Source organism: Eretmochelys imbricata, chromosome 8 (assembly GCF_965152235.1).
Source record: "Eretmochelys imbricata isolate rEreImb1 chromosome 8, rEreImb1.hap1, whole genome shotgun sequence".
Lineage (NCBI taxonomy): Eukaryota > Metazoa > Chordata > Testudines > Cheloniidae > Eretmochelys > Eretmochelys imbricata.
This window is the reverse complement of record NC_135579.1, coordinates 63,816,690-63,834,028: the sequence shown is the minus strand read 5'-3', so window position 1 is coordinate 63,834,028 and position 17,339 is coordinate 63,816,690. Positions and strand designations below refer to the sequence as shown.

The 17,339-nt window shown below is 40.1% G+C and overlaps 1 protein-coding gene across 1 annotated transcript in view; it reads left to right on the top strand.

Annotated features, from left to right (window-relative positions):
• Positions 1-17,339, top strand: part of LOC144269567 (complement factor H-related protein 1-like) — a 118,139-nt gene that overhangs the window by 23,892 nt on the left and 76,908 nt on the right. Inside the window, exon 3 of the mRNA XM_077825350.1 lies at positions 158-340. Within this exon, the coding sequence (XP_077681476.1) occupies positions 158-340 (183 nt within the window). The remainder of the gene's footprint in view (positions 1-157; positions 341-17,339) is intronic.

Below are 17,339 nucleotides of genomic sequence, written 5' to 3'. Positions count from 1 at the left end.
TTGGTCATTGTGCCTAGCTCAGCCACATGAGGTTTCTACAAGTGTTTTCCCTAACCTTGGACAAGGAGCCATTTTCCACATGCTGTACCAAAGCCAAAAAATTACATCATAACCATTTTTTCATAAGATTATTATAATTGTTATTTTTTCCCTTTAGAAACCGGACAAAACTCTAGCCGTCCACCTACTATTGAGAATGGAGACACAACTACATTCTTGGAAAAAGGATACACATCTGGCTCCTTTGTAGAATTCAAATGCCAAAAATTTTATGCAATGGAAGGACAGAACAGATCTTTTTGTGACAATGGGAATTGGACAAAAGCACCACTCTGTTTAGGTAAAGAAGATACTGCTTTCTTAGGCTTTGAGGTTTATTTAGAGATTCACTGAACAAAACTCATCACCTCTGTAAACACATTACTTTAATGTGCTTATCTGGGGATGTGGGGGGTTACCAAGACAACTGCTTCTTTTTCTTGTTTTAGAGCCATGTGTTATTTCAGTGGAAGAAATGGAAATCCGGATGGTAGAGTTGAATAGGACAGCAAATGAGAACAATGGGTGTACCTAAAATGTAATGATTTTCTTGAGCTTCGCTGCAAACCAGGATATGCACTTGCAACTAATTTATCTCAATCTTATGGTGCAGTACCATGGAAATGCAATTGTCTATCCAGAATGCAAGGGTAAGTAGAGACGGGCTCTAGTGGGTATCTCAAATATCCTGCTTTCAGTAGAGGGCACTCTGCAATGATAGGAATAAGTGAACGTGAAAGAGCTGCTTCTTTGCTCTGATCACTACAATGCAGATGTTAAAGCCTTCTAGATGGCAGCTCGGTTAAGCTGATTACATTTCAGGGGCTAATAGACACTGTGAGGCAGATTTGCCCTACCCTACTCTGACCCCTGAGTTAATTTAACAACCAAGTGGCATTTATTTGTCACACAACAATTTAAAAAATGTGAATGAGTTACTGTCTGTAACTAGGCGTATCTGAGGCTACTTCAGATGTTACTGAATCCATTCACAGAATATTTAAGGGCAATACTCAGAAGTGTTCTCAGAAACAGAGGTAAGAGCTGCTCAGGCCTTTCTTGACAGCACAACTTGGGTCTATAATGGGAAAACGGAATTTCTGCCTGGAGCTTGGTTTGTTGCTATGGGGTATGAAAGTGCTGGGAGAACTAGAGATGGTATAATCACCTGCTGGGTATAACAATTTGTAACTACAGAATACCACAACGTCCTTCTAATTTCTATGGTACCAGCCCTGATGCAGCAAATCTGCCAGAGCTGGATGAAAAATGGAGAAGTAATTTTGTGAAAAGTGTTGACATCTGATGGTTTTACCATTTTGCAGGGTTTGAAATAGAGCAATTTTTCATTTTGTTCACAAAGTATATACATTTAATTTCAAAATTTTGAATGTTTTCCTTTCCTATCCACCCTCCCAATTTTTTTTTTTTGGCATCTTACTGCAAATAGTATATGAATTGTGTCTGCGATTTCCTATCTCGTTTTCCTTTTTCCACTCTGTAAATTTTGAAAACTTCTCCAACTTTGGAATAGTTACAGAGTAGAAAAGCCAAAGATGGAAAAAAGAAAAAGTGGTGGTAAAAGACTTTGACACCATTCATTCTATTGTATTTACTAATAAAAAGAAGAAAACGGGAGTAGAAAAAACATGATTTTAAATATCCAATTTTTATGAAAAACTGGAAAAATTCCAAACAAAAATTTCAAACCAAGCTACCCAAACTTTTCTGTGAAAGTATTTGGTTTAGAAAAAGACCCATTTCTCTTTTAAAAGCAACAGCTTTGACTGAAAATTTTTGACCAGCTTTGGCATGCGTATTGCTCAATTAAAAATCAGTTCATCCACATTCTATTTGGCAACTTCTTAAACAGCATTACAGTAAAAGTGGGGGAGCACAGTAGGTTCCCTCCTATGCAATTTCCATATGTTTTATTCAGAGATAAATCACAATAATTGCTGATGGATTGTACAGCTTACTGGCCTATTTTCATTTGTAAAATGTGTCTGTTTCATTCTTGTTAGAAATTGTATGTGATCCTCCAGGAGTGGATAATGGTAGATTCAGACCTCAAAGGAACATTATAGGGATGGTGATGTCATTATAATTACGTGTAATCATGGATTTCATATTCATAATGGACAAAATACAGCTGAATGCACAAAGAATAGCTGGTTGCCTCCTTCAAGGTGTAGCAGTAAATTGCATTTGTGTCTTGTCTTGCTTAACAAATGTCAAAACCCAACTCGGTATACTAAACATATCAGATTGAAAATGTACTTGCTAACCTTGTATTCTTCTTTGAGTAGGGTCCCTGGGGGTGCTCCACTGTAGGTGTGCCTGCATCCCTGCACTGCCGATTGGAGATCTTCGGTACCAGTGTCCATTAGGCCCACACATGCGCTGTCTCTCCTCGCGCCCTGCCATGTGATATGTTTGGTTCATTCGCTGAGTGCTAGGTAATAAAATGAGAGGACTCTATTCTTACTGAAAATAACCTAGCTCTTTAGTAAAGCCACTTTTTACAGAGTTGCTCCAGCTGCCACATAACAATGCAAGTCATCTACACACAAAGGCTAAGTGCCTGGAGCCCTTCTTCGAACTCTTCTCTTCTGCAGCCCATGACCATCCTTCTGGGTTCCATGCAGGTTGCTACATTAACTTTTTCTCTATTTGTAAAGCTGGTAAGTTTTGATTTGTAGAATCCCCATGTGAGGGAGAGAAATATGACCTGGATCATCACACTGTTATTTCTATTATTAGATTAAATTGTACACTTAGCGCTAACTTATTACTTTCTCTTATACTCTTTATCTGACAATTACTCAAGATTAATGAAAATAAGAAGCCTCAAACAGATATTTTTAACCAGCACCTCAGGATCATTGAAGCCATTAACCAGTTATTTGTAATATTTACACATTATCTCCTATTATTTGTCATCATTTGTGCTTGGATTCATCTTTGTCAGTTCACATGCTTGTTTATGTCTTTGATCAAAATATACATTCCTATAACAAATTTGAAGCAACATAGGATGGGCAAATAGGTTTTGTAACTCTAAGGAAGGACCTAAATCTTCACCCAAAACTCAAACCAAACCAGTGCCTCTTCTTAACTTTAAAATGAAATCATGTGCCTCTGCACTCTCTAATTTTCTCTCTTGGCTGGCAAAAACAGCAACATTTCCCACCTGGTCGAAACTAAGAATCATTTGAAATCTTGATCTTGTGACATTTGCAAACCAGAAAGTTTAGTTCAGGAAAATATTTGGTGTTTTAGCTGGGTCCTCCATCACTGTTGACGGCTGGCTGCTGTGGAAAGAAAATGTTTTGTTTTTTTTAAGAGCTGTAACTACAGACTAGACAGTCATTTAACAGAATTGAAAAGAAAACATTGTTCTATGTGTTAAACACATAAATAAATAAACTGAAAAGAAATTTTAAAATATTATGAAAGGACTACACAAAAATGAGCTGAAATCTGCAGAGAATTTCTGCAGTTGTGAACTGTATGTGGTTTGTGACTAAATTCTCAATTCTTTGCTCCTCTTTTGAAAGTCAATTAGAAATTAAATCAGTGCTGTCACTGAGGTGAATTTCCTAGCCACCAGATGGGAATAGAAAATAAGTGAGCACTTGTCAAGGTTCCTCCCCCACTCTGAACTCTAGGGTACAGATGTGGGGACCTGCATGAAAAACCTCCTAAGCTTATCTTTACCAGCTTAGGTCAAAACTTCCCCAAGGTACAAAATATTCCACCCGTTGTCCTTGGATTGGCCGCTACCACCACCAAACTAATACTGGTTACTGGGGAAGAGCTGTTTGGACGCGTCTTTCCCCCCAAAATACTTCCCAAAACCTTGCACCCCACTTCCTGGACAAGGCTTGGTAAAAAGCCTCACCAATTTGCCTAGATGACTACAGACCCAGACCCTTGGATCTTAAGAACAATCCTCCCAACACTTGCACCCCCCCTTTCCTGGGAAATGTTGGATAAAAAGCCTCACCAATTTGCATAGGTGACCACAGACCCAAACCCTTGGATCTGAGAACAATGAAAAAGCATTCAGTTTTCTTACAAGAAGACTTTTAATAAAAATAGAAGTAAATAGAAATAAAGAAATCCCCCCTGTAAAATCAGGATGGTAGATACCTTACAGGGTAATTAGATTCAAAACATAGAGAACCCCTCTAGGCAAAACCTTAAGTTACAAAAAAGATACACAGACAGAAATAGTTATTCTATTCAGCACAATTCTTTTCTCAGCCATTTAAAGAAATCATAATCTAACACGTACCTAGCTAGATTACTTACTAAAAGTTCTAAGACTCCATTCCTGGTCTATCCCCGGCAGAAACCAGTATAAGACAGACACACAGACCCTTTGTTTCTCTCCCTCTTCGCAGCTTTTGAAAGTATCTTGTCTCCTCATTGGTCATTTTGGTCAGGTGCCAGCGAGGTTACCTTTAGCTTCTTAACCCTTTACAGGTGAGAGGAGCTTTCCCCTGGCCAGGAGGGATTTCAAAGGGGTTTACCCTTCCCTTTATATTTATGACAGCACTGATGGGATTCTTTGGCCAGAGTGCAGGAATATTGTGGGTCTGTCCCAAATAGGCCACAGAATAGGGACACATGCATACTGCAAAAGCGGAATAGATATATGCTTTATTCCAGTCATTAGACATCCCATATACAGCTACTTCTGCCCACACCCTTTCTCACAGAGTATTTCTCCTGCCAGGATTCACCTGTCCACCTTGCTGCAGCTGCTGTCATCCTTCCACTCTCAGTGCATACATACAAATTAGTTCTCTAGGGGAACCATCACAGTACTTCTGCATTTCCTAAATCATGTGCAATGGAAATTTCACCCTTACTATTGCATTCATTTAATTTTTGCACCTATTTGTATTGTTTTCTGTTCATTCTATAAAATAAATATGTATTTTGGGGGTTGAACCAATATGTTTAGACTCGTTGTATTACCCAATAAGTCTCCAAATAAATAGTCATTGAGATGTTTTGCTGAAGAACAGAGTTACCAGGCCAGGCCCTGCCAGACATTGTGCAGAGGTGTCCATCGGAAACACTGCGGACAACAGTAACATTTGTAGGTGGTAGTTGGTTGGCCATATCCTGACTCCACTCAAAACACCAGGATAAGTTACTCCATGATAACAAAGTTTCTTTCCTTAGCCTTTGGCATACAAGGGGGATTCTTCCAAAACATGATTTACCACATTCAGTGCTGCTTCATGCCAGAATTCAAAGTGTCTGTTTGGCCAATGACCTTCTGATCAGTGTTTGATAAACACTCGCACTTGCACAATACCAGCCTCCACTGGTGAAATGCTTCAGAAATGAAGTGAAATGCCGTGTTCGTCTGTATTCGCAAAAAGAAAAGGAGTACTTGTGGCACCTTAGAGACTAACCAATTTATTTGAGCATAAGCTTTCATGAGCTACAGCTCACTTCATCGGATGCATACTGTGGAAACTGCAGAAGACATTATACACACAGAGACCATGGTGTGTCTCAGGAATTGGCTTCCTTAGAGTTTTTTTACCTCCATTTATTTGTCTGATGGTTAACTCAAGGGATTTAATGCGAATGTAAAGGGTAATCTGGGCAGTTCCCAAATGTTTGTGGTTAACCAGAAGGATCAGCCTAGGGCAAACCATGTTAGTATTCTGGGACAAATGTTTGAGGAGAGTCCAAAGTAGCCTTTACAAAATGTTAACTAGCTTGAATTAATTGGTACTCGATTAATTTGAGGTAAAAACTCTAGTGTAGATATCCCCTCATAGGATAGACATGGTTAGACATGGTTCTGTCTCCTGCATCTGCCAGCCTGGCTGCACCCTTATCCTGCTACCTTTGATCAGGGGAAAGAGGGCTATAGAAATACATCCAGGATATCGTGCCACCTTCAGAGAGAGAGGGTCCCAGCAACTTGTTAATCTAAAATTGATGTGTGTGTAAGAGAAGGGGTTGGTCATACAGTAAGAGAGACAGAAACTGTACTCTGGGGTCAGGAGATCCTGGGGAATTTCATAAAGGAGAAGGGAGGGTGTTCCAGACATTCAGGGTAACTATCAAAAAACGTAAGAACTTAAGAATGACCATACTGGGTCAGAACAAAGGCCCATCTAGCCCAGTATCCTGTCTTCTGACAGTGGCCAATGCTAGGTGCCTAAGAGGGAATGAACAGAACAGGTAACCATCAAGTTCCGACCATCTGCTGATTTTGGCTGTTTAGTAAAACAGAACATTTGCGGCTTTCTGAACATTGTTCATAGGGCAGCGCCTACCTAAGCTTAAAGCAGAGTTTTGGTTTATAGACAATATTTTAAAAGTTCTGTAAAATCGTAGGGCAGGGAGTTTGCCTTGAAAATTGCTGTGATATTTCAAGTGTAGGACTAGAGCAAGTGGTGCAAATTTGGGGTAATTTCATAAAAGGATTTCCAAGACTCCCAGAAGAATACTCTATTTTCTAAAATAATAGGTGCTTATAATGCTTCTGTGTGCACTGGTTCAAAACAAATGGTGGAGGGGAGCCACACAGAACTCATATTCCTGAACTCTCACTGCACTCAGCTTATATTCTGCACTTGGCTTTGAAAATGCATAAATAAAAATATTAGCTTTTTAGTTCAGTTCTGTGGAGTAAGTGGTTTCTTGTCTGACAGTACAAAACTCAGGCTCAGACTGGTAGATTGACGTCTTTTTGCCAGAGAGCATATGACTGGGCAAGTCCTGAGTGAATGCCCTCCCCCAAAAATCCCCTTGTAGCCTTGTGGAAGAGGCATTGGTCTGGTTAGCCAATGTGTTTGTCTCCTCTTGTACTACATCATGTTCATGATGCTGTGTGCTTCACCACTCTTCTTTTTTCTTTGCAGGTAAGTGGGAATTTGAACAAGGTCAAATTTGGTGGAAGTGGGATGAGATCCAAGGTTTCTAAAATTGAAGACCCAATTCTTTCACTGAGTCTCATTGGTTTTTTGTTTGAAGTGCATGTGCCAGATGAAATAGTCTGACATGATAGAATCAGTTCATGAAGAACTGATTTGTTTGGTTCACTGGCGGTTCCAAAATTCTGGAATAAAGAAAGAAAAATGTTCAAGTCAAAGTGAATCTAAAAATTTTGAAAAACTTTGTCAAATCAGAAAAGTTGAAAAAGCTGTAATTTCAAATAAAATGTTCAGTTTGGAACAACTTCAGCAACTAAAGTCTTTCAATTGGACACATTTTTTTGAAATACATGTGCCAAATGAAATAGTCAGACATGATGGGATATCAATTTAATGGTCTTCCATCGTGTATGGTGTGTTTCTTCTTTCTGAAGAAAGAAAAAAGGTGGTTTCTAAAAACTGATGAAAACCCCCATTCATTTGTCCAAATAGGAATTTCTGAAGATTCCAAAAAATGCTTCTTGTGCACGTGGTTCTCAAACTTCGCGTAGCTAGGAACCCCTCTTTAAACATATGAATAAATCCTGAACTCCCTTTCCAGCATTTCAAAACTATAGGCCCCTTCAGATCCACAGAAACTCTACATGAACTCTTAGGTTAGCAGAATGTAGTATGAAAATTTGTGTTGAACAATTAATAGAAAGCAGAAAAAAAAAAAGAATGTAGTAATAGAGATGAAAACCAACCTGGGGAATGCACAGTGAAAGTTTCTGCAGACCAAAAATGTAGCTTAAGCAACCTCAATTTATCTGATATTTACACATGAGGAATTTGTTTGAACTCCCAGTGGTAGAAGTCTTAGTACTTTGTACAAGTATATCCCAGATCACGCTGTGTGGGGAGAAATGTCATGTAATGAAAGAGGATATTGAAAAAAAACCCCTTGAACTGTATTCCCGGTGGAGTTTACATATGTTATCTCTAGTACCTTGATGTTGAAAGAGAGGTGATAGTCAGAACTACAGGGAGGGGTTAGAAAGCAAGATCAATCTTTAAAAGCAGTTGCTGAGGCCAGAATCCAGAGAGGAGCAGAACTCAACGTCAGCCATTACAAGTGCTGGGTCTACTTGGTCAACCACCAGAATGACTTTGCTGAGTTGTTTCATCATTCAGCTTCTCTGGGCTTTCTGCGCTCAGGGCCAAGGTAAGATGCAAAATGAATCTAACTATTCAACAACACTTTAGCTTAACTCTTCCCTGGTGTGGGGTGATATTAAATATGCTCAATACTGTACATAGTCAAGTGCTGTTACAGCAAACTGTCATTTATACAACTTCACATTATTTGATAGCGTTGACATCCCCAGCCCCACTTTGCAAAGGTGAAACAGTTGAATATACAGTAAACAGGACAAAGTCATTAACAAGAGAGTGAATGAAAATCTTTGAAGGAGGACGGTAAGATATTCACTCTCATTTTTACGAAGTTCTGGAGACTATCCATGTACATAATCTACTGCCTGATACAGCAGGGCTGAGTGCATTTCCCAAAATACTGCAGAGTTCAAAGTGCAGACACAGGTGAGCAGTCCCAGTATTTCTATAAGTAGCACTCCTGTAATCAAGACAGCAGGTGAAATTCACTCATGTACTCAGATGTCTCTTATTTATGCCACACTACATGAATTGTAATTGTAGTCATTGTATTCTGGTTTGTTTAGCAATTGTTCTGAATTGTTGCCAGGGTCACTGTTATATGGATTGAAGAAAATGCTCTGGCATGTGGGCCTGATTTATAGGTACCATGGGGATAGGTGCTTTTCATATACTTATTGATCATAGAATCATAGAATATCAGAGTTGGAAGGGACCTCAGGAGGTCATCTAGTCCAACCCCCTGCTCAAAGCAGGACCAATCCCCAATTAAATCATCCCAGCCAGGGCTTTGTCAAGCCTGACCTTAAAAACTTCTAAGGAAGGAGATTCCACCACCTCCCTAGGTAACGCATGCCAGTGTTTCACCACCCTCCTAGTGAAAAAGTTTTTCCTAATATCCAACCTAAACCTCCCACACTGCAACTTGAGACCATTACTCCTTGTCCTGTCATCTTCTACCACTGAGAACAGTCTAGAACCATCCTCTTTGGAACCACCTCTCAGGTAGTTGAAAGCAGCTATCAAATCCCCCCTCATTCTTCTCTTCTGCAGACTAAACAATCCCAGTTCCCCCAGCCTCTCCTCATAAGTCAATGGGCCCTATAGAATGAGTGGGTGCTTTAATTTCTGACACCAGACCTGACTTGTCCATTACCATGATGTCATACAGCAAAATATGTCTTGGAGGGATGACTTTCCAGGAGACTCGGGGGTTCCTGAGTATTGAAGGGCTATTTGAATGTGGTGCAGAGAAAGGAGGGTCTATTTGAAACCTAAGTATTAAAATCTAGTGGCTCTGAGAATGAATCAGGGTTGTGTAGTGAAGAAGTCTTGTTTGTAGGACCCCTGTCTCATCTGAGCACTAAGGATTATGTTCTGCATTTCTCACCTCAGGGTTAATCCTGCCAAGGCCACCCATAATTTATGCAGCCAATCTAATTAGGGCAAGGAGTAGAGCTTCCACCTGGAATGAGCGGTTGGGGGGGTTCTTCCCCCAGAAGCCACATATTGTGGAGGGGTTCTTCTGATCATGAACACAAAGCCATTAGTAGATCAGGATCCACCTACATTGGAAATCACATCTCCATTTATGATGTGCCAAGACTTGCACTTCTTTGGGACAATGCCAATCACCAAGCCTAGGAGAAAGTGTGTGTGTGTGTGTGTGTGAGCCAGATATAAGGTATTTTTGGTGAAGGAGATCCAGCTCCAGCTATAGGATGAACTTCCATGTGACATAACAAAAATTATGTCTGTCCAGTTTTAGGTCTCACTGCAAGACTTGCCTTTTTGAAAAAGCTTTCCCACCCTAATCAGAATGATACTTATAACAGTAACTACCTGCTCCCCACACAATAAAATAAAATAAAATTAGCCTAAGCAGATCCTCCCAGCAGCAGACACAGGAGAAGAGCTACAGACTTCATTAAGTGCTCAGGGATCTCACGTTCACAGTTTGATGCAGAAAGTGCTCGTATACTGCAATGTTGAGAGGTCATAAAAAAGATGGATCTAAAGAATCTTAACTGAAGGGGATTTATAGCCTAAAGTCCTGTTTGCATTTCAACTTGTTTGTCTATTTCTGTATAGAAATTACATATGATCCCCCATTAGTGACTAATGGAACCTTCCAGCCCCAAAAGAGAGTGTTCAGAGAAGAGGATGTAATCAGAGTAGATTGTAATCGTAGATTTCACTTTGAAACGGACAACATGGAAAAGACAGCAGAATGTACAAAGAATGGCTGGTTACTATTCCAAGATGTATCTGTAAGTTTTTAAACATATTAAAACAGCTATCAAAATCCCGATGATTATATAATGTGTATCATTGACAGTGTAAAAATATTTAAATTAAAATAAGCTACAGGCCTCACTTCTGCAGTAAACAGAAATGAAAGATTCATACTTGCAGGACTTTTCCCTTTTGCAAAGGTTACTTTGAATGTCTTGGAAAACGTCCCTGTGAAAAGAACATGGTGTGCTATCAGATAGTTGTAAATAACTGTGCAATGAACATATACACTATGACTGACTTGGCAAATGTGTTAGGATTAACCCTACTAGAGGGAAGATTTGTACCTCTGCATTTTACCTGTCAAAATGGTAGCATACCAGGCACAATACCAGTACAGTATGAATGGTAAGAAACCCTATGGGACATATTTGGACGCTGAGTCACTCATATACACCACAGCCCTAGTTTTGTGCCCTCAGATTTGGTACCTTCATTTATTCTGAACTGTTACAGTTTTTTTCCAGGTGGTTCTTCCTGTGCTAAATCACAAAGTTTTTTCTCAAATGTTTATCTAATCTTTCCTCAGATAAAATCTCTGTGGCTGCAATGAGAGTTTTGTTGAGTAGGGACTAAGTAAAAATTGAGGAATTTGGCCCTTGATATTTAACAATAAATGAAAGCTGTCTAAAACAGGAGGAGGTGTAAGAAATTTTGAAGCCCAACAGTGTCATTATAAATTAACCCTCTGATAATGAGACTACAGATTTTGTGGTAAACACTGAGTTTGTTCTGTGTGGCGGGAAATCACTCACCTCCAAGGTACCGTCTTGCCCACTTGTGGATGGTCGTGTACCATGAGGAGATCCCTCACAATATGTGTGTTCTGGGGGCAGGATCCCCTGTTCACCAGGTGAAAGCGGTAACGCATGCACCAATTGAACAATCTGAGTGAATTGTGAGTGGAATCTTGCGGAGCTCTCCCCTCATCCCACCTCTTCCAATTAGTTTCCACAGAACAGGGTAATCCTTCCTGGAGTCTTTGAATAACAAGCTGTTATGCAGTAATTTCTAAAGCTGTCTCATGCTGCTTGGTAGGCAAAGCTTATGGAGGTGAGAAGTAAAATAATCCAGATCATCAGATTGTATATGTCCTGAACTCATGACTCCAGTTAATGTAACATTCAAATAGCAAAGTACTAAAACTGAGGAGAGAACTGATGAGTGAATAAAACAAGTTAATTTTTCTTTCATGTACTCTGTAATATATATATGTTCAAAACTTTCTTTTAAAGTGAAACTCTGTGACTACCCACATTTAGAAAATGGCAGATTAACTGGCTATTACAAAAACCACAGCAAAAAAGACTTTCCAGTACGTTTAGGGGTGACAATTTTCTACAGATGTCTTGATGGTTATGTATCTAAGAGTGAGAGCACCTCGAATCTAATCAGATGTACTGCAGATGGCTGGGACCTAATGCCAAAATGTCTTAGTAAGTAAATGTAAATTTGATTTTTTCTTAAAAATACTATTGTAGCATGAAACACTAATAAATCTGTAGAGTATCATCAGCATTTGAAGGAACCAGGATGGGAGGAGTGGAGAGACTGTATAACAATGCTTTTGTAGTCTGGCTCTTACATCTCCCAGTCAAGACTCGTAATCCAGGGACATGAAAAAATCTTTAGTAGGACTTCCCCCTTGTTAGTCATGGCATACCAACAGAGAAGTTAGATAAACACACAAAATATCCTTTTGGGAAAGTTGCATAATAACATGACTTTATTTCTTAGCGTCCAAAATTTTAAGACACAAAACCAAAAACACAGAGAGAAAGCAGGCTGGTCCACAAGGCAGGGAGGCACAATTCACCCCATTTTACTGCAAGCTGCCTCTTTACACCCTAACTGCTACTAGATCCAGATTGCATGCTTCCCTACGGAGCCCTCCAGCCTGCAAGCAGGTTCAGGAAAACACTGATCAACATGGATCCACATGGATCTTACTGTCATAGTTTTATGCTGAAGGTGCTTGTATACTTTAACATACTTATATACTTTAATACAGTTTTCAGAACAGCACACTCCTCCGCTGTGAATTCCTCAATTAAAACAAACACAGTAAAAAATTTCATAAATGTAACCATGTGGGAAGTCTGTGATTTCACTGAGGCCGGTGGTAACTGCCAGGAAGAGTGAGTGACACCTGACCTTTGTCCTGTTCCTTATGGATCATGCTCAGCAAGAGCGTGCTCATTCCCCTTCTCTTTCAGCCATTACCTTCTAGCAGCACCATTTCCTCTGGCCAACAAAATGTACAACCTTCTTTACTAACTTGAGAGGCCACATCCTATAACCATGCTGAGCTTGTATCTAGTAACAGTCGATCAGTGTGCCTCTTCATTGTCTCCTCTTTTACCTCTACCAAACATGTCAGTGGTCCCAATATCTGCTTTACCACACCTTTTTCCCACTTCATTCGTCTCCTGTGATTTTCTACCAACACTGCCTGTCCTATGCAGACAAACCTGGCAGGTTTACATTGTGGGTTTTTGACTGTTTGCTGTATTTCATCGAGTATTCTCAGTAAGTCTGGTCAAAGTAAATCAAATGTAGTACCTAACTAAAGTCTTAAAAAACTCAGCTGACAGACTGAGCTAGACCTATATGAGAACATGAAATTTGCAATGCACTATGTCCCCCATTATTTTGGTCTAATGCTTGTTTCAATATCTGCACAAAACACTCAGCCAATCCATTTGATGCTGGGTGATAGGTAGCCAACCAAATATGCTTCCACACATTTTTCCATAGAAATGTGTGAAAATCCTCAGAAATAAATTATGGACCATTATCTGAAAAGAGCTCTGTAGGTAACCTGTAGATGGCAAACAGAAGAGATTGTTGTCATGTACACCAACTCTGGCCACCGAGAATAAGCAACAACCACAACTAAATAAATTTGCTTATTTTTCTGCAAAGTCAATGTGCAGCCATTGACAGGCTTCATAGCCCCCTTTCATGGGTGACATAGTATCGTTTCTGATATGTTTCAGTGGCTGTTGCAGGAGTCATGCTGGCTACTTTCCATTTCTATATCTTGAACTAAAGCCAGCCACCTAAAATAACTTCTGTCCACTCCTTTCATTTTTACTACTTTTTGGTGCTGCTCATGTAATTCCACTGGCATCTTTTGCTGTTCACATTTTGCTATTACTACTCATAACCCCCATAGAAAACAACCATTCTCCATGGATAACTCCAGTTTCCTGAAATAGTAAGGGCTAATTTGCTCTTTGGTTATGAGGTGTGGCCATCCCAGCCGTGCATCGCCTTTGAACCCAGTAGTTTTACCAGTGGCTTATAATTAGTGATGAGGGCAGCGATTAGATCACTTAGCTGGGATGTGGGAGAATGGCAAAGCAGGGACTTGACCTTGGTCTCTCACTTACTATGTAAGTGCCCTACCACTTGGCTCTTCTGGGATGAGCATCTCTCTCTCTCTCATATTTTTTATGAAAATTTTCAAAAGGTCTCAGGTTTTGTCTTAATGTGAAATAGGAAAATGGTTCGCTGTCCAGATCTATTCCTCAGCATATTCTGGGAACTGGTATGTGTTGGGAACACACTTAGTACCTGGAAAATTGGCTCTGGGCTGGAAAGTAATTCAGAGGTTGGGCGCAGACCAGGGTAGTCTGAGAGACCTAAAAGCACCACAGCTGTTCCATAAAGTCTTTAGCCAATATCTAAGATTTCCCAGGCTTGTGCACAAAGCTTTTTACAAAGCCAGATCCACTCTAAGTGGAAAACTTTGCGTTCCAGTTGGAGAAATCTGTTACCTAAACCCAAGTTTTCTCCATCTGCTATGAATATTTTTTTTCCATGGAGCATGTATAAATGTCTGACTGTCTGTCCAGCCCTGCTCCCTGGCCCCTCATAGAGTCTCCAGCCCTGTTTTCCCCACTACTCATCACAGACAATTCTAACTAATTTCAAAATTGAAATTCTGATCACTTATAGTAGGCGAGGGGAATGTACACTAATTGGCCCTGTATGGGTTTTGAAAGTACAGATTATTCTATTTTTATGTTAGAAGTGGCAGAAATATCATGAGATTTTACTCCTCCAGCCCCCAATGTGTAAAGTGCTCATTTTTGAAGTCTTGATGTTTGAAAACTTTTATTCTACCCTTTGAAAAACTAAAGGAAAATCTCCATTAGATTAGTTATAAAATTGCGGATAGGAATAGCTACTTCCCATGAAAAGTTAGAAGAGAGAAGTGGGGGTCACCACAACCTGGTGCAGTGTTGTTAATTAAATAGAGCTGTGGGCATGTATGGATCTTCACAAAGCACAAACAAGGACAAGATCCATTCCCCAAAGAGTTTACAGTCAAATTCAGGTCAACATAATGCACAGCATAGCTGTTCCAGTACAAGATCAGTAGGTTTAGAGACATTGGTGGTCAGAATGACATAGGATGTGACAGTGAAAGAGGTGAATTTTAATGAGGGATCTGAAGCATAGAATACCTGGTGCACAGAATGGTAGGCTTGACAGAAAGTGGAAAGCCAAAGGATCTCATTCCCCCCCACCCCAGTTTAAATACTTGCTGTCCAACTACTAACCATACTAAACCTTTTTCCTTTAGAAAAGTGTTCTCCCATTTGGTTGTCAAATGGTAGATTCCTAATTCTATGGCAGAAATACTACAAAGAAGGTGATGAAATTTCGTGTGTGTGTGATCATGAATATGTCCCCGAAAATCAGCAAGCAAAAGTTACATGCACAAAGAATAACCGGATGCACAAAGAATAACACTCCAAGATGTATCTTGAACAGTAAGCAGCATTTTTGTTCTTTCAGGCTCCTGGCTAAAATACTTCAGAAACATGATCATGTTCTGCTTAAGAGAAATACAAAAATAGTGTAGTGGTTAGTATAGATAGAACTCCCACCTATAGGTGGTGCTGTATCTTTATTTTAGTGCAAAGTTGTTGCTTTTTTGTTTTTGTCTCTAATATGTTGTTATGTCTGATCAGGGCATTAGTAAGGAGTTTTAGCTCTGCCTGTTTGTGCTGGAGTTACTACTTGCATTGTCCCAATAAATTCTTTGATTTCTATAAGCTAGTGTTATATTACCAATTCTAGCAGATGACTTATCATGAGAATGTTTATTCTTGACCTGAGTAACTGTAAGATCATGTTGTTGTGACCCTCAGCCTTCCTCATCCAGACCCTCTCTGCTGTTTGTCACGCCCCTCCCCTTGTTGTGTCATGTCTAATATTTCGATTGTAAATTTCCTGGGACAGGTACCAAGTATTTCTTTGTCTTCTGTGAACAGCCAAATATATTTGTGGGCGTAATACAAATTATTATTAATATCAATGCTCTTCCTGCAACCCATATTTATTACTCCTTATCCCCACCCCAGAGCCTCTCCTGATTCTTCTTATCTCCATCCTTACAGGTTGGCTCTGCTCATCAATGCTCTTCACCCCACTGCATTTCAGTCATTCTATTTGCTTCTCCTTCTCCAGGTTGACTGGGCACCATCACTGGGGGGAATGAGCGTGCAGGAGAGACAATTTCAGTGGTCTCAGTTTTGATGTCCAGAACCATTATGGCCCCTAGAAGCTAGGAAAAACAATAGCAGTGAAGTCCTGCTCAGACCCTGCAACCCTAGAAAATGCTCATTGTGGACAGGATCTTCAAAGAATTTAGCTCTCAAACTGTAACAGATCAGGGCCTTTGAAATTTCAGAGATTTACGTAAACTTATAACTTGCCAAATTTTAGTGAATATTCTGGACAAGAAGTAAAAGATACATTCTTGATACCAGGTGGACATTCCAGTCAAGTTTCAAGTCTTTTCCCCAAAGCATCCAATTGCCTTAGTTTCTTAACAAAACAGCCGTAAGATTACTTTAACATTAGCAAAACATTTTTTTTCCTCATCTCATTCTTATAAATGGCTGAACCATGTTAGCAGATATTTTCAAAAACAATTCATACCAGCATAGAAAATTTTATCTGCAACAATTAATGTTTGACAAAGTCGTAAGCACCTGAAAACAGGGTCTTATAATGGAGTGTGTCCAGCAACCTTAATAACAGGCAACGTTACCTGAGCCAAATTATGGCATTTAGTGACTAGCCTGTGTTGGGGATGATGTGGAGGAAAACTGGCCCAGGGAGGTATTGTACTGTAGGAAGCCCAATCCCTCCCCCAGCCCCCTATCAGTCAGGTGGAGTGTGTGTGTGTATAGGATCCTGGAGGTGGAGGCCAAAACCAAACTAACAAAAATGTGTGTCCCCTTTAAAAAAACAACCCTCCAAACTGACCCCTTCTGGCAGAATTCCTAGTGCTTCCTTATTGTTCTAGGAGGCAGGCTGGCTTATTCTCCCTTTCCCTTAGGTGTCAGCTTGGGGAGGAACCGCTTAACCCATTCTTACGGCCCTTGAGATCTCTGAGCCTTGAGTCAGAGCAACAAAACTTATAGTCAGATATGCAAAGTCTCTAGGACCCTAGTCAGGCTAGTGACCTAAAGACTAATAGGCCTGCAATCTGTAGCAGCCCATGTTTACACCCAGGTTGTCTTGGTTGTAAGCACCAGACTGTCCCGTAAAGGGGTAGTACACCCCATCACATATCTCCCCGCTCTGACTAGATCCATTGGTGCACTCAATAATTGTGCATACATCTTCCTCAGTCATTGAACAGAAATCAGTGTTATAATGTTCCTTTCCTGGACAGTGTTCTACTGTTCAGAACTGACATGGGCATTTCATCATATGGAGCTAGTGCAGAGCTATAGGATCAGTGATCAAGATAAACAGCGTATCAAACAGGTAGTGTACTAGCACCCTCATGGCCCAGTGGATGGGCAAGAATCTTTCTGAGGGCAGAGTACCACATCTCTTTGTCTAGGGACTTCCTATTCATGTGAGGGAACTGGGATTGTTTAGTCTGCAGAAGAGAAGAGTGAGGGG